This window comes from Triturus cristatus, chromosome 1_1 (genome assembly GCF_964204655.1).
Source record: "Triturus cristatus chromosome 1_1, aTriCri1.1, whole genome shotgun sequence".
Classification (NCBI taxonomy): domain Eukaryota; kingdom Metazoa; phylum Chordata; class Amphibia; order Caudata; family Salamandridae; genus Triturus; species Triturus cristatus.
This window is the reverse complement of record NC_140579.1, coordinates 1,305,744,123-1,305,769,073: the sequence shown is the minus strand read 5'-3', so window position 1 is coordinate 1,305,769,073 and position 24,951 is coordinate 1,305,744,123. Positions and strand designations below refer to the sequence as shown.

Genomic DNA, 24,951 nt, shown 5'->3' with positions numbered 1-24,951 from the left:
TCCGGGCAGTCCCGCTGGGTCTGGAGGGTGAGGACATTGAGGGCTTCATCGAGGACCTGTTTCGGCACATTCTAGGGGCCTCTGCGGAATGCCAGGTCAAGCTAGATCGCACGCACGGCACCGGGCCCCGTCGCCCGGCCACAGCTCCTCCTCCGGACATCCTGACCTGTATCCACAACTTCCAACTCAAGGAACAGATACTACGTGAGGCACAGGATAAACAACCTTTGGAATTCCGATCCTGCAAGCCTCTCCTCTTCCAAGATTTGGCTGCCTCCACGCTGCAGAAGAGGCGGGAGTTCCGACCCGTCATGGAGTTCCTTCGTTCCAAGGAGATCGCCTACACATGGGGGCACCCATTCCGGCTGGTCTTCAAGTGGGAGGGCGGACTGCGCCAGGTGCGCTCTCTCCGGGAGGCGACATCTCTCCTATCGCTGCCGGGAGAGGTTGAGGAGAACTCTGGGAGCGGTACATCCCAGCGCAACCGGGATACCACGGTAAGGTGGCGGCGAGTGGGGGGGTCCTCGCCCCACACCCATCCCGACCCGGAGGCGATGGCAGCGGAACGCCGGGCTGTCCTTGACTCCCTATCAGGGGACTCCCGCCTCGCCGCCTGAGGTGGGCCTGGCCATGCTTCACCTGCTAGACATTGGGAAGTGACTTGCTTGCTGTCTGGGTGGGCCGGGGTGACGGGTGGCTCTTGCAGTCCGTTTATCGTTCCTCCATGGGGCTGATCGCTCCGGACAGTGACCGATCTCAGGACTATAGTCCACCGTTACTGTCTTTGTTCCTTGTACTCTGTTTGGATTTGTTCCCTTGGGGTACCCCTCATTCTTCCTCATGCTCTTTCAGTGGGATTCTTGTTGTCCTGGGTGCCTCCTTTGCACACTTGGGCTCCAGTGGGTGGTCAACGGGTATTGTGGTAGCTAGTGGGTTTCTTTGAGCTGGGTACGGTTAAAATCTTATCCTTGAATGTCATAGGGCTCAATAACCCTCTCAAACAAAGGGCTATCTTGTCATATTTAGAGGGCTCGGATGCTCACATCAGTCTCCTGCAGGAGACACATTTCTTACCCACCGACACGCACCGCCTATGCTCGCGGTCATTCCCTCATCAGGTTTTCTCTTCCCGGGCCACAAAGACCACAGGGGTAGCCATTTTGGTCTCTGGTAAATTCCCTGGCTGCATAGGCGACAAACAGGCAGAGATAAAGGGTCAGCTGGAGCATATTCCTTCACACTGGGCACTTCTAGTTTCACAGTCGCCTCGATCTACGCCCCTAATGAAGGCCAGGAGGGTTTTCTGCGGGAGGCCATTCAGGACCTGTCCGGCTCACTGGATAGGTCGATTGTTCTGGGAGGGGATTTCAACCTGGCCTTCGACGACTCACGTGACCGGTCAGTACAGCGCTGGGGCCAAACAGGGGCACTGTCCACTTCTGGGAAACATTTACTGCACAAGGTGGGCTTTACGGACTCCTGGAGGCACATACATCCCCACTCCTGGGAATACACATTTTACTCACACCCCCATAAATCCTACGCCCGGATTGACTACATCCTTACTTTGGATACCCTGACTCAACGGCTGCAGGCAGCTGACATCACCCCGTGCCCGTTATCAGATCACTCCGCAGTATCCATAGCACTAACTCTCCCCACTGCCCGCCCTACTCGTAGATTTTGGCGCCTGCGGGAACCCATGCTTCAACGCCCTACCGTGGTCCAGCAGATTGAATCTTGCATTACTAGCTATCTTACCTTGAATGATGCCCCTGATATACGGGTTTCGACTCTCTGGGAAGCTCTAAAGGCTGTTGTTCGTGGAGAGTTTCTGGGTATCGCAGCCGGGGATAACAAGACTCGTCGGAGAAACGGGTACGACTTATTAGGGAAGTGACTGAATTGGAATGCATTCATCAACGGATTGGGGCATCTCGAATCTGGAGGCAGCTCAAGACAGCCCGGGCCGAGTACGCGGCTCTTCGGCTGAAACATGCTTTTTATGTAGTGGGAAAAAGTTGTGGCAGACTACTGGCTAATAAATTACGGGTGCAGAGGCAACAGTCCAGAACCACTGGGATTTTATCGCTCAGAGGATTTTAGAGGAAGAGCAATATCGGGCAGAGGAAGTGGAGAAAGGTGAAGTGTGTGACTCCACTGACGAATTTGAGGGCATTCAGGAGGCAAGTGGATTGGACACTACTTCTTCTTCCAGGTCTTCTCCTCCTCAAGAGTTGGCTCCTTACCATTTGGTCATCAGGAAGGCAGCGGAGTTGTTAGACTTACAGTTGCCTTCTGCAGAATACAAGCCAAACCTTTTGACTGGAGTCCTTCATTCACCTTCTTCCATTGTTGAGCCTTTGTTGCCCTTTAATGAGGCTATCTTAGAGCCTGTTATGGACGTTTGGCGCAAGCCGCTTTCTTCACCTACGGTTTCCAGAACTGTGGCGAGGAGATACAGAGTGGCTCCGGGGGATCCGAGCTTCCTTTCCTCACACTCTTCTCCAGAGAGTCTTGTAGTGCAGGCATCCTGTTCGAAACAATCTTCAGGTGCTTTTCCACAGGCTCCAGCTGACAGGGACTCAAAGAAGATCGAGCAGTCAGCTAAAAAGGTCTTCTCTTCTGGAAGTATGGCGCTTAAATCAACTTGCCACTTGCTTATTGGGCCGCTACGTTCATGCTTTGATGGACTCAGTGAAGCAGTTACCTCCTAAACTGCCTAATGAGGAGAAGGGCTCTTTTATGGAGGTTGTTGCAGACACCCAAGCTGCCGCCAGGCAAGTTATTCATTCGGGCCTAGATACGGCTGATTCCGTGGCCAGAATTATGGGATCTTCTATTGCCACTAGAAGGCAGGCTTGGCTTCATTCTTCCGGCTTCTCTGCTGATGTTCAGGCCACTTTGGTTGACTTACCCTTTGATGGGGAAAAGCTTTTTGGGGAAAAAGCTGATTCCGCCCTGCAAAGATTTAAGGATAGCAGAGCTACTGCGAAATCTTTAGGTTTGCAGACGCAGTCAAAAGGGTTTGGCTTCAGGAAGTATAGAGGATTTGGGAGGTCATCCTTTCGGTCCTTCCGTCAACCTCAGCAACAGCAGCAACAGCAGCAGCAAAATCCTCTCTACAGATCCTATAGAGGAAGACAAAGGGGTCGGCGTGGTTCTGGTCTCAATCCCTCCTCCTCTTCAGCCTCCTCTGTTCCCAATGAGGCTTCAGGGAAGCAGCCCTAGATCCCCCATCCTGGATCATGTAAGGCCTGTTGGGGGTCGGGTGTCCCACTTTCTGCAAGGTTGGAAATCCATCACGATGGACCTTTGGGTTTCAAACCTCGTGGAGAATGGGTATGCCCTTCCCTTTCGGGAATTTCCTCCCCTTACCCTGCTTGCCAAGGTTTTTACTCAGAGGACCATCTGCTTCTTCTGCAGAAGGAGGTTCTTGCATTGCTTCAAAAACGTGCGATAGAGGTGGTTCCAGAGCAGGAAAGGGGTCAGGGATGCTACTCCCGGTATTTCCTGATTCCCAAAAAGGACGACAGATTGCGTCCGATCCTGGACCTCAGAGTCTTGAATTTTTACCTGAAACAGGAGAAATTCAAGATGCTAACCCTTGCTCAGGTTCTTCAAGCGTTGCAGCAAGAAGACTGGATGGTGTCGATCGACTTGCAGGATGCGTATTTCCACATCCCAATCCTGAAGTCGCACAGGAAGTATCTCCGTTTTACGGTTGGGTCGCAACACTATCAGTTTGCGGTTCTCCCGTTTGGTCTTACTACTGCACCTCGAGTCTTCACCAGGGTGATGGTGGTGGTGGCTGCCCATCTCACGAGGTCGGGGATTCCGGTTTTACCCTACCTGGACGACTGGCTTCTGAAAGCAGAGTCCCCAGGGATGGTGCAGCATCATCTGCAGGCAACATCTCAGCTGTTATTCAACTTGGGTTTTTCGATCAATGTGCCCAAATCTCACCTGGTGCCCTCTCAGCGCAACCTGTTCATAGGGGCGGTACTGGACACTACTGTGTGTCGAGTATTTCCTCCTCCACAAAGAATTCTCGACATTCAGAAGATTATCCCTTTATTCCACAATGGAGCGGTTGTTCCATTTCTGAAGGTCCTTCGCCTGCTCAGTCTGTTCGCCTCCTGCATTCTGTTGGTCAACCATGCACGCTGGCACATGAGGGCACTCCAGTGGTGTCTCCGCAGGCAGTGGTATCAGCACAACGGGGATCTCAGGGAGTCAGTCAGGATCTCCAGAGAAGCTGCAGCGGATCTGTCTTCGTGGAGCGTGGAGGGCAACCTGTCTCAAGGAAAGCCTTTTCATCTTCCTCCTACGGTGGCCACAGTGATAATGGATGCCTCCACCCTGGAGTGGGGTGCTCATCTGGGGGATCTGGAGATCAAGGGTCTTTGGTCTCCAGAGGAAAGATTGTCTCATATCAATCTTCTAGAATTGCGGGCGATACGTTTGCCGCTCAAGGCCTTCCTCCCTTCCCTCGCGGTCAGGTCAGTCGGTACAAGTCCTGACGGACAACACTACCGCAATGTGGTATGTCAACAAGCAGGGAGGAGTAGGATCTTATCGTCTCTGCAGAGAGACGTTGCAGCTCTGGTCCTGGGCTCAGGACCATCGGATTTGCTTGATGGTGAATCATCTGGCCGGGGTGCTGAACGTACGTGCGGACAGTCTCAGTCGACAGTTTTCGGCCGACCACGAGTGGAGGCTTCATCCAGAGGTAGTTCAGCATGTCTTCCGGACGTTGGGGTCTCCTTGGGTGGACCTGTTTGCCACTCTCGAACGCGCATTGCATGTCATTCTGCAGTCTCCAGTTTCCGATGCAGGGGGCGTTGGGGGACGCTTTTCAGTTGAGTTGGGACTCACATCTCCTTTACGCGTTTCCTCCCATACCCTTGATTCCTCGGGTTTTGAGGAAGATTCGCCAAGACCGGGCCCAAGTTATATTGATCGCCCCGGATTGGCCAAGAAGGGTGTGGTACACAGATCTACTTCACCTTTCATCGCACCCTTCGCTCTGTCTCCCTCTCAGGGCAGACCTCCTCTCGCAGTCGGAGGGGCAGGTTCTACACCCCCACCTCCAGAGCCTGCCCCTTCATACCTGGAGATTGAACGGGGCAACCTGAGTTCTTTCTCTCTCCCGCCTGATGTGGTGGATGTTATTTTATCGGCCAGGCGACACTCCACCAAGTCTATCTACTCCTACAGGTGGTCTAAGTTTGTAAAATGGTGTGGAGAGAGATCCATTGACCCTTTAAAAGCCCATCTTTCTAATGTACTTCAGTTTGCTCTTTCTTTGGCTCAGCAAGGTTGTGCTGTGACCACAGTTAAGAGCTATTTGTCAGCCTTGTCGGCTTTTCTTCCGGATCAGCCGTCGTTGTTTAAATCGCCTATTGTTTTTAAGATTTTTCAAAGGTCTTACTAACAGGTTTTCACCTACTCCCTTTGTAATGCCACAGTGGGACCTTAATCTTGTTTTAACTTTTTTGATGGGGTCCCCTTTTGAACCCCTTCATAGCTGCCCTTTGAGGCTGTTGTCCTTAAAAACGGTCTTTCTTGTAGCCATAACCTCGACAAGGAGGGTGAGTGAGCTTCAAGCTCTTAGTTCAAAACCCCCGTTTTTATCCTTACATGCTGAAAGGATGGTCCTCAGGACCAGGGCTGCTTTCCTACCTAAGATAGTTACTCCCTTTCATCTGGGGCAGTCCATTACTTTCCCTGTGTTTTATCCTCCCCCTCACCCTTCCAAGGAGGAGAGACTTCACCGATTGGACCCTAAAAGAGCTGTGAGCTTTTATTTGGACAGAACAAAAGACTTTCGTTTGAATGATCAGCTCTTCGTGGGCTATGTTGGACACTAAAGGCAAAGCTGTGCACAAGCGCACTCTGTCCAGATGGATCATCCTAACCATCAAGATCTGCTACGCCCTTGCTGGTAAGGTTTCTCCTGAGGGTATTAGAGCTCATTCAACTAGAGCTAAGTCTTCTACCTCTTCTTTGGCCAGGGGTGTTCCAGTTGCAGACATTTGTAAGGCCGCGACTTGGGCCTCCCTCCATACTTTCGCAAAGCATTATTGCTTAGACTCTGAGATGAGGAGGGATGGCCATTTTGCGCGCTCTGTCTTGCAGGACTTTTTGGTATAGGAAGGTGGACACCCTCCTCCGGGAGTGGGACTGCTGTGGGAATCTATTCACAAGGTGAGGAATCCACTGGCAGATGTATCCATCAGAAGAACAAGTTACTTACCTTCAGTAATCCTTTTTCTGGTGGATACAGTATCTGCCTGTGGATTCCTCACTGGCCCACCCGCCTCCCCGTTGTCCACCTTTGTATACCTTGTTTAACATGTTGTTTTACATTGTATCTTCTTTCTATCTGGTACACTTATAGGAAATGCTTATGTTCTTTAGCTTTCGTTTTGTATATGTACTATGTATATTTGTTCGAATGTTGTATACTGTGTATACTTTGAATCTGTTGTCGGTCCACCTGTTCGCCTCGGAGGCATGGAAAAAATAAGTGGAACTGACCATCACGCCGACGTGGCTCTCTTATGGCTCCGGTGACGTCATACGGAGTCGCGAGTGGAGCCATGGTATTATGACGTCCACGTCGGCGTGGAGAGCTGGGGGAAAAAATTCTGTGGAATGCTGGCGCAGGGGATATTCACAAGGTGAGGAATCCACAGGCAGATACTGTATCCACCAGAAAAAGCGTTACCGAAGGTAAGTAACTTGTTTGACAGGCAGGGTCAAGTGCTCGACACTGACTGCGAAATGGCAGACACGTTTCGCTCCTTCTATGAGAACCTGTATGCAGCACAGTCGCTGCCAGTTGATGGTCCGGCGCAGTATCTCGAGGGAGCTACGACGGCGAAACTTGCCCAGTGCCAAGCTGATGCCCTGGGTGCACCCATTAGACCCGAGTAAGTCATAGCGGCCATCTCCCGCTTGAAGCCCCACAAATCCCCTGGGCCGGACGGCTTTTCCTCAGCTTTTTATAAGAAATTTTGCTCCGCCCTGGCCCCCATACTCGTCCGGCTTTTCAACTCCATAGGGCCTGACGTGCCGCTGCCTCCCCCCATGCTGGAGGGCTTGATCACGGTCATACCGAAGCCTGATAAAGACCGGTGTCACCGTGCCTCCTTTCGGCCTATCTCGCTCCTCAACGTTGACCTGAAGATCTTCACTGGGATTCTCGCCCAGCAGCTCTCTACTCATCTCCCCGGGCTGATCGACCCCGACCAGTCTGGGTTTGTGCCCGGCCTCAGTGCTCCGACAATACTAAGCGTCTTCTTCTACTGGTGGACCGATCGGAGCGCTTCCCGGCGGAGCGTTTGATTTTCTCTGGCGACGCCGAGAAGGCGTTTGACTGGGTCCACTGGCCCTATCTCCGAGCCACCCTGTCGCATTTCGGCCTTCCTGACCGATTTATTCAGTGAGTGTTCTGTAGTTATGAGAACCCGGTCGCCACGGTGCGGGTGAATGGGACTGCTTCGAGCGTCTTCCCCTTATGCAGGGAGATGTGACAGGGTTGTCCTCTGTCGCCGCTCCTCTTCGCTCTATACATGGAGCCTATGGCCCAAAGAGTGCGTGCAGACCCGGTCATATGGGGTGCGCAATTTGGTGGCACGGAGCATATGCTGAGCCTGTACGCGGACGATGTCGTGGCCACGCTGGAGCGCCCCAGGCAGTCCCTTCCGGCCTTCTTAGTGGAGCTTGACAGATTTGCTTCTGTCTCGGGGTTTAAGATTAATGTGAATAAATCCCAGGCATTAGCTCTTGCAATGACGCCTGACACGTTCCATCTTCTGCAACGCTCCTACCCTGTCCAGTGGGCTCGGGAATCCCTCCCATACTTGGGGATGCAAATTGCTGCGGACATTACCTCCACTAAAACACTGAACTTACACGACTCTGCTCAGGTAGGTGCGGGACTGTCTCCGGAACTGGAGGCCGCATGCGCTGTCCTGGCTCAGTCGCATCGCAGCAGTGAAAATGGTAATTCTGCCCCAAATTCTCTATATATTTCACACGATACCGCTGGTTCCTCCAACTGGCGTTTTGCGCTCTTTACAGCAAGATATGGAACGCTTCATCTGGCGCGATCAGAGAGCCTGCATGAGTAAAGAACTAGCCTATCGCAGTCCCGACGAGGGAGGCCTTGGGATTCCCGACCTAGTGGCTTACTGGAGGGCAGCCCAATTGCGGGCCCTGGTGGAGTGGTCTCGACCAGAGTCTGAAAAGCATTGGCTTTTCATGGACCGCGCTCTCGCTGATCGAGCTCTCTGGAGCATCCACTTTCTCACTCGGCCTGAGAGACCTCGCAATTTGTACCTCTCGGAGGTGACTCGCCCCATCCTTCTGGCCTGGGATAGGGTGGCCGTTGATCGTGGCTTAACTACCTTCCCCGCTCCCCTTACACCTATAGTCCGCAATCCTGATTTTACACCGGGGCTGGACGAGATCGGATTCCAGCACTGGACGGGAGAAGCAAGCAGATCCATTTGCCACCTTTTTGATCTTGATGGACTTCGCTCGTTTACAGACCTCCGCAGGGAACTGGGCTTACCCGAAAATTAACAGTACAGGTACCTCCAGATCCGTCATTGAGTACTCCAGAGCGACATTCGCGCAGGCTCGGAGCGTCGTCTCACCCCTTTCGAGAAATGGCTTCTTACCCGCCACTCGGACGCTTGCCTTACCTTGGACCTATATAAGTTTGTGCGCCCCATACCCGGGGAGGGGAGGACCCCAGGACAGCTCCGCTCGGAAAAAGAGCTGCGCAGAGAACTGACACGGAAAGAATGGTCAACAATCTACTACAGAGCCCGATACATGGCTCGTAACATGACCTCTACTGAGACTGCCACCAAGGTGGCTACTTATTGGTATCTGACCCCTGAACGTCTACAACGTGACAATCCTTCTCGCAGTCCCCTCTGTTGGAGAAAATGCGGCTCTCTGGGTACCCTCACTCACCTTCTCTGGGAATGCCCACTATTGGAGGATTATTGGCGACAGACGCTTAATGACATTGACTCTCACTTTGACACACAGATGCCTCGCTTCCCGGCGAACGTTTTGCTAGGCCTCCCAAACACACTCACATTCCCCCTCAAATCTCGACGAGGTAAGCAGATGGCCTTGGCGCTAGGCGCAGCAATCCAAAACATTCTTACACACTGGGGTACTTCGACGGTGCCAACACGCCTCGGCTGGCTCCATAGGCTGTGGGGGATCCTGGTAATGGAGAGGATTTCACTTACCGTGGCCCGCCCGACGGCGTCCTTCCATGGCCTTTGGGAGCCTTTCCTTCTGATTACCTCCGAGTTCACAGAGCTCACCTGCCCCAAATATCTCCGGCTCCTGCACCTCCCAGATCCTCTGCGTTCATCGCCCGTCACCGCCACTTGAGGGCCCGTACTCTCACTCTACTCTCACGACATCCACCCAAACCTGCCTTATCTAGACATAGTTCGCTGAGGAAGGGGGTGGGGGGGGGGAGTTTGTTGTCTTTTTCTCTCTTTGTTGACTTTGTGAGCCAGATATGTGGGTTTACAGCCAGATTGTTTTCCGATGAATGCAGAGCACCTACTGGCCTATTGTGCTTAATGTTGAAAAGCAATAAAAGTAATTTAAACAAAAAAAAACACACAATGCCCTACATTTCTCGCTGCTATGCTTTTTTGTGCCCCGCTCCCACCCCACTTACATACAGTGTAAACAGGGAAAGCAAGGTGCCGCAGTACTGACGCGAGCACACATTCCATGGAAACATCCCACAGGGTCTGTCTTCATGGCAGGCATGCAGTTACACATGGAAGTTAAAACTCAAAACCGCACCAGTCAAGCGGATATGAGAAGATATCACCAGTCAAGCGGATATGAGAAGATATCACTGGGGTCAATGCACAGCCTCGCCCTGTTCCCCCTTTCATGTGTGTTCTAAGGTGTGACATACTCTTTCACCCTAAGTCACAAAGACATTAAACCTTTTTACATTCCGGTACTTTGTTTTGAAGAAACCATGAATCTGAAGGTGTCTCTGTCCCCATCACAACCCCGTTTACTAACCCGTACCTGCCCGCTTGACCACTGCTCCTTCGTTTTGACCTTCGGTGGTACTTTTGCCAAAACAACGGATTGCAAAAAAACCGATCTATCCAGGCATTTTTCTGCAACTCTCTCACTCTCCTGCACTCTTTTGTACTGCCCTCTCTTTCTCATCTTCACCCCCAACTCATACAAACACAAAACCATTGTGTCAGTTAACCCATTTACCTATGTCTTTCCCTGTTTCTATAACTCATCTCTCTCCCTCTGTACCTTATCTCTTTCTTCACTACGCCTCTAAGTTCTCTCTCCATGTGTCTCTACCTGTTTCTATTACTAATCTCTCTCTTTCTCTATTTTGAAACCTTGTCTCACTTTTCGCTCTGCCTCTCAAAGCACAATTCTCTCCATGTGTCTCTGACGCTCTCTGTATCTCATCTCACTCAATATATCCTATCTCTATGCTGCACATCCCTCTGTTCCCTTTGTGTTTCTATTCACTTGTCTATACTCCAAGCATCTTTTTCTGTATTCCTTATCTAATTCTCTATAGCTGCTGTCCCTTTAGCCTACATGTTTATGGCCCCTTTCTCTACGGCCCTATGTCTTTATGCCCCTGTACCTCTACGTGTGTGTTTCTGCATACTGTCTTTTTGTGCTCATAAATCTGTTTACTGTCTCTGCCTCATCTCTGTTACAAGCACTAATACTATCATTATTTTACTATAGCCTTATAGCCCGCCGTAGCGGGCTATATCGGCTATTAAAGGCCCGCTGCAGCGTTAAAGGCCCGAGCCGAAGGCGAGGGACTTTAACAAAGCAGCGGGACTTTAAAAACCGGTATAGCCCTGCTACGAAGGGCTATAAGGCTATTAGAACATTCTGCCACTAGAGGGCAGAATGTTCTAACAAATAAAACAAAGCCTTCAGGGAGCGTGAGGGGATTGAAATCCCATTGGGCTCCCTGAAGCCTTTGTTCACAGCCAGAACTGTGAACAAAGCAACATTGGAATGTTGGAGCTCCGGGTTTATACCAGCCATTATAAGCCCGGAGAACTCAATTTTTTTCAATGGAGCTCCCAACATTCCAATGTTCTACTATCTCATAAAGTCGCTATTATCATAACACACACTATCTATTCCCCCCTCTGATTCTGTCATTCTCCCTCACTTCCTCTATCTCTCGCTCAAGCACATACATATACACAATTTCAAACTCATTCTCTCTCTCTTACTACTCTTTCTCTAGAACTCTTTATCCTTCCTCTGGGTATAATTCTTTATATTCAATTATTCTCCCCTCATATTAACTCTATCTCCCTTTCTCACATGTTTATTGCTAACCCCCATACTCACATCATCTTACTTCAAACGTTTGTTCTCTATCGCTGATATCAATGCATCTATATATATTATATTATACTAATTTCAAACTAATATGCCCCGCTGCCATTACAAACACTGGCAAAACCAATAGCTCTAGCTAAACACTTATAAGGTCCCAAAGACGAGACCTATTGGCTATGCCAATGCTTGTTTTTTTAATGATGTAACTTAACTATTGAAAGAACCCATTGTCCCAATATTATTGCCGGACACAACGTCCTGATTCTGTTGTTGGCCAACGACGGAGTCCTACTCGCTCAAACTTAAAATGCATTGCATATACCGGTAAAAATATTTGCAGACTACTGCCATAGTAAGGCCTTGATAATCAATTGCAGAAAGACCAAGAGCATGGTGTTAAAACCATCCCTTAGAATAAGAGAAGACTAATGATAAATGGCGAGCTTATGGAGTGTGTTAAACAGTACAATAGTTGGGGAATACGGTTTACAGAACACTTAAGTTGGAGGGACCAGATACTGCAGGCTTCCACAGTTTTGACCCAGTCTTCTTGGTGGTTTTAAAATTCAGACATAAGGGAGGTGCACGAAGTATGTACACCATTCTCCAAATCTATTAACAGAAATAAGTGGTGGCAGCACTTAATAGGACTGTGCTTTGGAGGTACGGGAGCTTACACCCTTTGCAAATAACAGAAAATAACTTTTTTAGGGCCTGGTTCTCCCTTATTTACACTTTATGCAGAGCTTGGGTTCACGCTAATTACTGAATAAGCAGCCTTAAAACCAGTGTTGCACTGGATCAAGTTAGTGAGGAAGCCCAAGGCAATATTGTATCCAAAATCCCTGAAAGATGCTATAGTTTAGATAGTTCGAGCTGGAGGAGTAGGCTGACCCATGTGAAAAGTACATTGAATGAGTTGCAATTGGGGTAGCTATGGACTGATCCTAGTATGGTAGGACGGTATACTGCAGTGCTTGTATAGGAATACTATTATGCGCTAAGAAGGGAGATGACGCTCTCCTCATTAAAACTAGGCAGCGTATTGGGAGATTTTTTCAAAGTTAGCCAGTGCCCGGGTAGTAATATATTTAGATTTGATCTACTCTAAACTCTATATCACGTTCAGATTGGGAATTCTGCCAACCAGAGAATATCTTGTCAAACGTACATGGCTTGCCGAGGGGAGGGAAGTTTGTGATTGTATGATCGGAGTGAAGGATTACATACTGCACCTATTCCTCTTCTTCGCAAAACATGTACAGGCGCGTTAAAGATGGCTTCTGCCCTTCTTCAGAATGTGTAAGATTAGATCTGTTACGTCTGTATTACCATTCAGGCTTTGGACAGATGATCAATTTATTTGAATTCCATAGCCTCATTCCTATGCTCAGTTTGGCCTCGTATGAAAGAGACGGTAGCACTAGCAGCCATTAAAAAATGATTCAGGGGAAGATGAGTAGATCAGATTGCCTGCAGTCGTCAATATGACACTCATAAATCATTTCCTAGTGTTATGAGTCCAACTTGTACGGCATTGCATTGTCGCCTAATTACATACTGGTTTAGTGGGGAAAACCCTTTATATTTTATACGTAACCATGTTAATCTTTGCTTCGATTATTACTGGACCAATGCTACACTACTCTTTACAATGTACATGAGACACATATATTGATGGTAGAAATATGTAGTGATTGAAAGGGAGTGATTATCGTATTCTTTGTAATTGTAAGCAGCACATTTTATTGATAATTTTTAGAAGAAAATCTAACTGCTATTTTCTTCCTGTGTTTGGGAAGCGCTTGCACTTTGATAGTTTAGCAGTAGTTAGTCATATATAGACTCTGTGCCTTTTTAGATTTCATTGGCAAAAGATGATAGGCGTGGGGCCATTGTTTTACATATTTGTAATTGTATTTGTATTATGCGAATATTTTGTGAATTGTAAGGCTGAACACTGAATCAATCAATCAATAAAGAAAGACGGAGTCCTTCCAGGAGGTGGCCACCACAACTGCCCTAAACTAAAGTGTGTAATTTCCTAACTTAGTGTTGCAAGAATTTGCCATAGTACCTCGGAGCTACCCCTTCCTCACTCACCTAGTAGATCCACTCTCATTTTCGCATTTATCACAGTCTAAGATTAACCATGCAAATCTCATCTTCATTGTAATGTATTGCATATGTTGATGTCTTTATCATCCTGTCAACTTCTCTTACTGCTACCAGTGTCTCATTCTTACATTCGGATAGGCCTTTTCAAGTTTGTGTTCTGTCTTTCTCAGCTCCATCCGCTAACCTCCAAAGTGTTGGACAGTCCAGATTGTTCCATGTTGCCAACCCTTTCACACCTTTCACTCTCCCTATCAGAATGGGCCATAGGTACCATGTCGTTCTTCCTCTCTATTCTTAGTATACCATCTTCCTGGACATGATTCTTACTCCACTCCAGGTGGGTCTTTCGGCCCTGGAGTGTTTATTGGGAATCTACCTGGCCAGTGCATCATTTGAGCCGGTAGTTGCAGGTGGGGCGCACCAGCATTTATTTTTGGGGACCGCCTGTTATTTTTCAGATGTTGATCCAGAGCACGAAAGAGAAAAACACAAAAGGGAAAGAGGAAAGAAGAGTAAGATGGAAAAACAGTGACAAAGAATGAAAGCACAGATGAAAAATAACCTGCAACAGTCTGATTAAGAGAAAAGGAGTGTCTGGTAGAGGATCAAAGTGGCATGAGGTAGAATCAATGGTACACAGCTTTGGTATCCGACACCCCGACTTTCGATAGTGATGCCGCAGGCTTTTGAGCAAAACTTTGGGCCCTGGCACTTACTTTTTAATAAGTTATGCACTGCCCCTGGGAGATGAATACACCCCAGGGAGTCTTTTGATGTTCATTCACTGCGCCAGCCTGTAACTTCTTATCCATACACACATTATCCATTCACTAGGTTACTAATTCGATGTTCGACGTTTAGTAGGCCTGGGCGGCAAATTCCGTTCCGTTCGCGGAATTTGCGGAATTTGGGTAATTTCGCGTTCTGCGGAGAACGCGAAATTGCCCAAAATGCCGCTTTCCGCGACTTCGCGAAATTTTTGCTTGTTCGCGTTCTCAAAATGCGTGTTCGCGAGATATTTCTCCCCGAGCACGCAAACAGCGATTGTGAACAGGAAAAAAGCATCGCGAACAAGCAATTCCGCGTGTTCGCGGAGATTTTTTACCGTTTCGCGGAGATTTGCGTAACGCGATTACGCAAATTCCGCCCACCCCTAACGTTTAGTTCTGAAGTGTTTCCTATGACAGGGCCCTTCACCTTCAACAAGGGATCCAAAGTTGTTGCTTTAGTGGTTTAGTCATTCCTGTCAACGCTAGATGTTGATTCTTTGTGGTGACAATGGTATCTGCCCCAGGTAATAACAAGCATTCACAATGCAATAGGTCTGGCATTTACGAGAGTTTGAGCTATTGGCATTGTAAATGATTAAATCGTTAGGAGAGATTGTGTCCTGCCTGCAACAGCAGGCAGGATGCAGGCAGGCAAAGCAATTTGATAAAATAATGTTCGGACGGCTGTAATATAAGTCTACTGAGTAACAACACACATAACAGGGGGTGTTGCCATGGGGGTTACAAAATGAGTCAAGTCGGTACTAAGGCGGGACTACTAAGCTGATTGACCAATGCACAGCCACAGTTTACAGTAGACAATGACACATGCCAATGAAAAATATGGGTGGAGAATGGGCGGGGCTTCAAGTCCCTACCTGAATACAGCATGCCTGGCAAAGCAGCGTATGCGCTACCCAGGCTCCACCTAAAAATGAGCATGGTTTACATGACTTTACTCTTAATTAGACTTCCCCATAAATATAAAAGAAACTGACAAAGAAAGATCCTAGTCTAGCCCTGAGTGAACGAATTAAAGTATAGGTTGCGACAATGGCTGGCAAGAGTGAGCATGAACGACGGATATTGTGGGATCCAATGATACTGATGCTAAATGATTGCATTTTTAGGAATGGAGACCAATTGCTGGGGTGTTTAATTCTCCACTTGTTAGTTTAGTCTAGCAGGGGGTGTAAGGTGAAGTACACGGTACATGATTGTAAGGAAATTATAATTCACTGAAGGCTGTTGACTAGTGCTTTAAATGGGCCGGTACTCACTAGTACGGAGTACCGGCAGTTTTTAATTTTTGCACCTCCAGTACCGGAACTTCTCCTAGGACAAGGAGAGTACCTGTACTCATGGGGTCCTGCCTAGACACAGGTGGTGCTCCTCTCATTTTCTCGTGCCTCCGCACTTTTCACACGACCCGCTCTGATTCTGCATTCCTGAGCTGAGATTGCACGGGAGCGCCAGAACAGCAGCTCTTATCACCAGGACACAGCAATCTTGTCGTGCTTCTCTGAAACTCTTCCAGCTGTATGGGGTGGCAGGGTGTTTTGTTTACCCTTTGATCCTACACATTAGGAGTTGAGAGTCCATCATAAAACTAATGGAGGAGGGTGTGGGGCACATTCTTCAGGCCAGTAATGCTTTTTAGCATGCCATTGTAAATGACTGAAAATGTTAGTACATCAGCAATTTAAATTAAGCATTTTTACTTGAATGTAAATCCCCGCCCTTTTCGCCAATTTTATGATTACCCTCAAACCAAAAAACACCTTAAAGGCAACACAATTATTTTTGGTTTGGTGCATTTAAACCGCTTGTTTCGTATGGAAAACCATGCATAATCCAAATGCGACAGGCAGCTCAATGGAATGCCTTAGACTTTCAGACAGTTCTAGATTTTAGCTGGTAATTCTTTTGCATGCTGGGACGCGGAGTTCCCCTTTCTCATTATAAGTAAGGGTTTCTAAAAATTCCAGCATGCAAAGCTTTGATGGCAAAATTCAGAGACGGTTTTGAACATTCACTTATTAGTAAATGCTTTATAAATGATTATTAGGGCCATAACCATTGGACAGATACTTCTGATTTTCTTAAAATGCACTTGGATTTCTTGCATATAAAGTTTGGAAAGGTTACAAATCTAGCCCCACCCCTAGTTCCGCCCCTAGTCCTGCCCCACACTCCACCCCCAGTCCACCACTGCGGAAGAGCGAGACGTACGTTTGAGTTCATACTTAGGGTCCAAGTGCTAATTCTAGTGCTCATTGTGTCAGGGTGTCACTGGTGACAGGGGTGAAGATCTTTTTTTGGCTACCCTCGCTCTTTGCCCTCTGGTCTGATTACTTTGCTGCTTGAAGTATCGAATGGTCACTGCTGGTTAGCTCTGATTTTTACTTAGAGAGAGACTTTAGAGGCGTTTGGCTACTTCACACCTCGCAGCGTCGTCTTAACAGGGTTATCGGCGGGATAAGGGTAAGTGGGGGGGTATCTGCAGACACACAAAATGCTTTCTTGATTTACGCTTTGGTGGCCCAATGCCTGTGCCATGAGGTCTACTTGGGAGTGCATGTATCTCTTGCTACCCTTGAGTGACATTTAATGCCCTGTTGAACCTCTTGTCTGTATTTCATGATATCCACGGTGTATCGAGGTTGTGTGGCCCATCAATCACAGTGCTCCTTTTGAGCTATTAAACTTGCACTGGAGCTCTTCGGCGTCATGTGGCCTTCACACATTAAACCCTTTTGAAATCTTTAGTCGGCGTTCTGGATCTTCTGTTCTCTCCTGACAGGCAGCAACATCGCCAACATCAGCCCTGCTCAACTCCCCATCCATTTTTAGGTCCCGCTGAGTCAGCTCGCATGCGCTGCTCGGAGAGACTTTAGTAGGTGAGTTTTCAAAGTGCTGCTGGCTGGCGACAAGCTTGCGTTCACGCGAGCGTGCACGTGCGAACCGCCAGCCTTCAGCGCCATCTGTCTTTCCTCTTGCTTGCTCCCTGCCTCTGCCCCTCCCCCCGCCTTCGTGCTTACATATGGAATTGATGTTTTCTCCCAATAAACTTCCTCCTAACAACAATTATGGCTCATGTAGATAAATGAACTGGTGTATTGCTTTATATGTATACAAGGGCATTTGGTACAATACTAATTATTATTTATGAAAACGTTTTGATACCAATATTAAAGCTATAAATGAATTTAATTCAGATGGTTCTTTGCTTCTTACATCTCTGAAGTCTAATGATGGTGGTGTAAATATGTGAAATATTGCTCAATACAGCCTGAGCAGGAGATTTATGAACCTTCTTGTATATTGAGTTGTAGGTGATTGATCCTTAATTGAGAATATTTATGCAAGCTAGAACATTTTCCCATATTGGGATTATATAGACCCTCTTTCTACATTTAGCTAAACAAATCCTGTTGGTCAGTCTGTCAATTAGTTAGGTTGATAAAATAATAATATTTTAATTGATTATTGGTAATAATGATTATTGGCAGAGCTATAAACAGCAAGCGTTTTCAAAAGTAAGACTTTCATGATAAGTTAAGGCAATGTACACAGCCATGACAAAAACATGGATTGCCCTTCCACCTATTGGGGTACTCTTAATATTAGAAGTTGCACAGGGAAACAAGATGTGGCTAAATTGTATTATGAGCAATTGTGATACAATTCCTTATTTCATTAGAATTCTGTCAACACTAATACTTAAGGTAGTGCACTTATCAACTAAAAGTGGTGGAGGTTAATACAGAAAGAATCTGCTTGCCAGAGCTCAGACAAGCAAACTTCATAGGAATTTACTCAATTCGAAGCCTTAGCTTGCTTTGTTTCCCATGAACTTCAGATGCTGAATGTGACGCTCCATAGTAGTTGGTTCTACATTTTGGCTACAGGAGAATCTGACACATGAGAGCTAAGGGTAACAGTGGAGGGATGACGTATGCACTAACACTGCATAAGATCAATTTTTTAAACTTGTAATATGTCAAAGAATTAAAATTTCTTCAATGTGCTTTGATTGGCCAAACATGGATCCGTTTACTCCTTCCAAGCAGCTGTGGATGATTCCTAGCAGGTGTAAACATTTTTAGTACCGTGAATCTGTATGCCATAACTTTACAATTAGGCGGTAGTAAACCCCATGCAAGGGTTGATACGTGGGCATGGTTTACCTTGAAAGTCTGTGAATGCCCACAACTATGTGAATTTTGGACATTTGCAAACTTCTTATTAACCCTTTTCCACCTGTGAGACGGTCGGAGATTTGCCCTAGAGCTGGGTAAAATCCACCTCCAAGGAGGGAATAAGACCTCTGCTATACAAATACAACATACATAGACATACTCTGAAACTTTGTCGGGGGCAGGGGTTGCTCCATACAGAAAACATGGAACAAAAAAAATGAAAGAAATTAAAATGTGCTGTTGCACGGGAAACTTCCTTTAAAAAAAAGCTCAGTTGTACTGTGCCCACAGCTGTGCATTGGGCAAACAGCAAATGCCACACAACCTTCCCAGTTGTATGACTGGAAACCCATGAGTGGTACGGCTTTCCAAGCGCACTACTACTGGGCGTGCACCTGAATTCCCAAAACTCGTAAACGTACACCCATGCATAAGAGTTTGTTTACCGGTGCAGGAATAAAAGTATATCTTTTGAATCAGGCTCAGATTTGTGCTACAGTTTAATTACTAAATGAAAGCCATCTGATGTGTTTGTATTGTTAGTTGTTCATCTCGCCCCAAAATAGTCTATTTCTACTGCATCATTTCTTTCGGCTTTTTAAAAAACAATCTTTATTGTTATTCAATAACAGTAACAGTACCATAATTTCTCCCGCACTCCCCACCCCAGGGAAAAATTCACAACAATGCACACATACATTACTTGGGTTCGCTGGTGTTACGTGGCACATCATTGCATTTTTAGGTCTTGCTGAATCAGCGCGCATGCGCTGCTCGGAGAAACTTTAGTAGGTGAGTTTTCAAAGTGCTGCTGGCTGGCGACAAGCTTGCGTTCACACGAGCGTGCACGCGCGAACCGCCAGCCTTCAGCGCCATCTGTCTTTCCTCTTGCTTGCTCCCTGCCTCAGCCCCTCCCCCCGCCTTCGCGCTTACAAGTGTTCAGGATTCTCCCAGTGGGTGCATCTCCATCAGGCAATATCATGCCCACCTTAAATGCATCTTCCATCGCTGCCTCAAAGTGCTTTCTCTTTCCACAAACTCAATGTTTGTGTTCCTTTATTTTGAAATGCTTTTAGTATTACTGTTTTGTGACTTAATGCATCTTCGTCAGGCAATATCACGCCCACCTTAAATGTATCTTCCATCGCTGCCTCAACGTGCTTTCTCTTTCCACAAACTCGATGTTTGTGTTCCTTTAATTTGAGATGCTTTTAGTATTACTGTTTTGTGACTTAAGGAACATTAAGGAAATGTTACCGTGAAACTGGACAACGTTCACAGTGTTTATTTCTGATTGCAGCGGCTGCTTCATGTCCGTTGCACCATTCAGGGAGTCCTTTCGTTGGTGCTTTTATGAGGACACGATGAGGAAGCTGGAATCTTTTGGCACGTTCTCTTTAAAAGCACAGCCTGTTGGCGACTGCTCGGTCGATAAAAAAAAAAAAAAAAAAAAAAAAAAGAAATCAGGTGTTTAAGCGCGACTACTCACCCGTAAGGGTCTCAAGGCGCTGGGGGTGTGGGGGCGGTTCGCAGGTTCCAGTCCATCAAGGAGGGGGTCTGTCAAAGAGCCAGGTTTTGAGGTTTCTTGCAAAGATGGGGAGCGATGTTATCTGTCTGAGGTGGAGCGGAAGGTCGTTCCAGGCACTGGCCGCGAGAAAGGAGAATGAGCAGCCTCCCGGTCTGGTCTTTCTGGTGCGGGGGACCACTACGTAGGAGAGCTGGGCTGATCGTAGGGTCCTTTGGGGTGCGTGGAATTTGAGTCGGCTGTTCAGGTATGCTGGTCCGGTGTCGTGGAGGGCCTTGTGAGCGTGGGTTAGCATCTTGAAGGTGACTCTAGCTTCGATGGGGAGCCAGTGGAGTGTTCGCAGGTGCTGGGAGATGTGGCAGTGTCTTGGCAGGTTGAGGACCAGTCTTGCGGCGGCGTTTTGGATGTTCTGTAGCTTGCGGGTGAGGTTTTTGTTTATTCCGGCATAGTGCATTGCCGTAGTCGAGCCTGCTGGTGACCAGGGCGTGAGTGGCGGTCTTTCTGTGTTCGAGGAGGATCCATTTGAAGGTCTTGCATAGGAGGCGGAGGGTGTGGAAGCAGGAGGACGAGACGGAGTTGATCTGGCGGTCCATTTTGAGTTCTGAGTCCAGGATGAATCCCAGGTTGCGTGCGTGGTCCGTGGGGGTAGGCGGGCTTCCGAGGGCGGAGGGCCACCAGGTGTCATTCCAGGCGTCTGGGTTTGGGACCATGATGAGTACTTCCGTTTTGTTGGTGTTTAGTTGTAGGCAGCTGTTTTTCATCCATTTGGCGACGGCTTCCATGCCTTCTCGAAAGTTGTGTCTGGCGGTGTTGGGTTCGTTGGAAAGGGAGAGGATGAGTTGGGTGTCGTCTGCGTATGACACAATGTTGAGTCCGTAGGTTCTGACGATGGGGGCGAGCGGAGCCATGTAGATGTTGAAAAGCGTAGGGCTGAGGGAGGACCCCTGGGGGACTCGGTAGGTGTAGGAAAAGGGGGGAGTCTGATTAGACCTATGTTGTGCTTTAGATCTCAAAGCGCTATGGTGGGTGCAGCAGTTATACCTCATGAAATATGGGGTGCAACTCACAAGGAGGGGGCAGGTTTGAGTGCACATTGGTTGCAATCGAACTCTTAAGATGATGGGCTGTGTGTATCCATTATCAGCACTCAGTCTTTGCTAAGTGATCTTGTTTTGTTTTTGTTGTTGTGTCAATGCTTTGCTGCGCCCGTTTGACTTACAACGTGCTTTCTCTTTCTCCAAATTCGATGTTTGTGTTCCTTTATTTTGAGATGCTTTTAGTATTACTGTCACACACACAACCACACACAACCACAACCACACACACAACCACACACACACAACCACACACACACAACCACACTCACAACCACACACAACCACACTCACAACCACACACAACCACACACAACCACACTCACAACCACACATACAACCACACATACAACCACACACACAACCACACCTAACCACCTAACCACACACACACAACCACATGCACACACACAACCACATACACACACAACCACACACACACAACCACACACACACAACCGCACACACCCAACCGCACACACCCCCATAACCACACACAACCGCACACCGAACCGCACACACCCCCATAACCACACACAACCACACACACACAACCACACACACACAACCGCACACCGAACCGCACACTGAACCGCGCACACACCACCACACACACACAACCACACACCACACACAACCACACACACAACCACACACACAACCACACACACACACAACCACACACACACACAACCACACACACACACAACCACACACACACAACCAACCACATAAACATACACAACCACACACACACTCAACCACACACACACACAACCACACACACACACGAACACATACACACACAAGAACACATACACACACAACCACACACACACAACCACACCCACACCACACCCACAACCACACACCCAACCACACCCACAACCACACACCCAACCACACCCACAGCCACACACCCAACCACACCCACACCCACAGCCACACACCCACAGCCACACACCCACAGCCACACACCCACAGCCACACACCCAATCATACACACAACCACACACACACCCAACCATACACACAACCACACACACACACAACCACACACACACACACACAACCACACACACAACCACAACCACACACACAAAGGGAGGAGACAACTTCAGCAGGACCTTCGGCTCGATCAGGACAGCAGAACCACCTGAAATGGAACCCCTCGGCACGACCTGGGCTGCAAGAAGTTGTCACTGGAGAGACATCATGATCCTATGAACAATAGTGTCATCAATGATCTAATCCAAACTGTAAACTGTGACAAATAACATCCCTATATATTGCAGTACCACAAAATCAGCAACAAGCATTGGCATAGCCAATAGGTCTCGCCTTTGGGACCTTATAAGTGTTTTGCCATGCAACAGTTGTTGTTGCACCAAGGATATTGTGCTGCATAACTAAATACTTATAAGGTCCCAAAAGCGAGACCTATTGGCTATGCCAATGCTTGTTAATTGGGTCTTCTCCACCCCCTGCACTTCGGTGTCATATCACTGACCCCTCCTGTTATGCTAGCATTTAATGAGGGTCCCTTAATAGACATGTCCCACTGTCCTGTTTCATCTGCGCGCCCATCACAAGAGCTGGTTGCTGTCAGCGCCTAAGAGCCTAACACTCTCTTAACAAACTGAAGGATTTAATGTTGTGTTAGTGGAACGTTGTGTGCAGTCAGTGACGTCTGCTGCACTGACACGCCTCTAATAGACTGCAATGTATGCTCGCTTTGGAGCCCAGCAGGGCCGCTGAATCCAAGCTGCGCCTTGATTTTGCTACAGTAATATTTGGAAAAAAAAGACAATTTGCGATCAATCTTTTGCCTTTCAGCTTCCCTCTAGCCTTTCATGTTTCGGGCTTCATAAATCCACATAGGCCTCCACTTAATTTCAAACTAACTTTGTTTCTTATTCTTACATAATTCATTGCCCTGGTTTCCTCACCCTGGTTTCCTCACCCTGGTTTCACGTGAGGCTTCTATGGAAGTGAATTCCTTCTGTCTCCGTGAAACCATTGTAGTTGGGGAAAATGTTACATCTCCCTGTAGGCTGACTACGCCACATCAAAATCAATAGTGAAAGAAACTATATTGTGTGCTGCTTCTATTTCAGGCACAACCAGATCTCCCAGAGACGGCGAGGTCCCAGGAGTCGATTACAATTTTATCCCGGTTGAGCAGTTCAAGGCCCTGGAGGAGAGCGGAGCGTTGCTAGAGAGTGGGACGTACGATGGTATGTATTGTTTTGTGATAGCATTTATATAGCGCGTACTACCCCTGACGAGGCATCGAAGCGCTTTTTCGGCAAGTGGCACGCTACTCCGGAACCCATAAAGGATTAGAGGTGAATTAGTATATTGAAATATTAAAGTAATTTGAGTGATATGTACGTGAGAAAATAATAATGTATGCTTTTGACATATGTTGATAGCGGTTCTCTCTCCTGTGGCCCTTACATCAGCAAAGAGTTGTAAATCTAACCATTATTTATACTAATGTGTAAGAAACTGCCATGCTGTTGGTGCATTGATAAATCTATATGTTCTATTTTGTATGTAGCACTTTATACTGGAAGGGCATTTCCACTCGTTGATTTCCCTGATTCTACAGCCGACAGCGTGGGCATCAGACCACATGAACTTCCATCAGCATTAGCCTTCTGTAGCTAACGAAAGGGTGGTGCCTCAGATAGTCAAGCATCTGCACCCATTGTGGGGTGGTGACACCTCACCCACAGCCGACGCGTTTGCAGCCACATCAAAAAGTGTGGGAGCAGGAGGTTTTATGTTGGAAGATAAGCTGATATCTTGGCTTGGCTTGGCTTGGCTTGTTTGTTCCAATTGATTGGGAAACAATGGAAGTCGCGAAGATGGTCTGGGAAAGTTAGGGTTCATTGTTTGGGTTACTAGAGGAGTCTTTGTCACCAGAACATCGTGTTCAGAAAATTCATGCTTTTTGGGAGTTGAACATTCGGGTGAACCATTTAGATTTACACACCTGATATAATGTAATGTGAAACTGGTGTCTCTAGGACACTTAGGTACCCAGTAAGCATCCTGGATATATCATCTTCTGGGCCCAGCTGTCAGGGTTCTCGTACAGCCCTTCTGCTTCACCTACCAAATATCTGTCAAATCTTTGAAACTGGCATGGTCTCCCTCACCACACACTTCCACAAAGCCGAATTTTACTATGCTATGGAAACGTTTACAATGTTATTCCCCAGACTACTGAAATTTGTGGCAATGCTATACTAATGGTAGCTGTGCACTATACAAGTGCTTGTTAGCAACATCAGTATGCATAACTCTTGTCTGGAATCATGTGAACTCATTACAGAATGGTTGTTAATAGCGGTTATTGCAAGAAGCCGGCCCTCTCACTGTCCTGACGAGTCATGTCTAGCCAGATTCTTGAAACACTATCCATTTTTAACAAGCACTGGCAATGCCAATAGATCTGGTTTATAAATGAAAGTGTCTTTTCTGAAATTAATTGGTAAGACAACCTACACACACTCACCCTTGCACTCATTCATCCATCCACTGACATTCTTGAATTCACCCATTTACACAACCATAATACATTGAGCACACAAACTCAACAAGATATGCAAGGTATAAATGAAAAGAATACAAATGTTTTTTTAAAACATGCTGCCATATAAACATAAGCATATTGTTATATTAAGGTTTTATACTACGCATCTTCCCTGTTTCTCTGCCTCTGCTGCTCAGCCAGTGTGAATGGCATGGGTAGAATGTTGGTGTGGATGGAATTGTCATTGGAATGTGGGGATTGCTGTAAGGCAGCGTGTTAGATG

General features: G+C 47.4%; 1 protein-coding gene across 7 annotated transcripts in view; it reads left to right on the top strand.

Moving 5' to 3' along the window:
- The window catches only part of MAGI3 (membrane associated guanylate kinase, WW and PDZ domain containing 3), a 2,362,625-nt gene that overhangs the window by 1,178,194 nt on the left and 1,159,480 nt on the right, over positions 1–24,951 (top strand). For all 7 annotated transcript variants that reach the window (XM_085653126.1, XM_085653134.1, XM_085653154.1 and 4 more), the window contains one exon: positions 23,242–23,361. In XM_085653126.1, the coding sequence (XP_085509252.1) occupies positions 23,242–23,361 (120 nt within the window). The remainder of the gene's footprint in view (positions 1–23,241; positions 23,362–24,951) is intronic.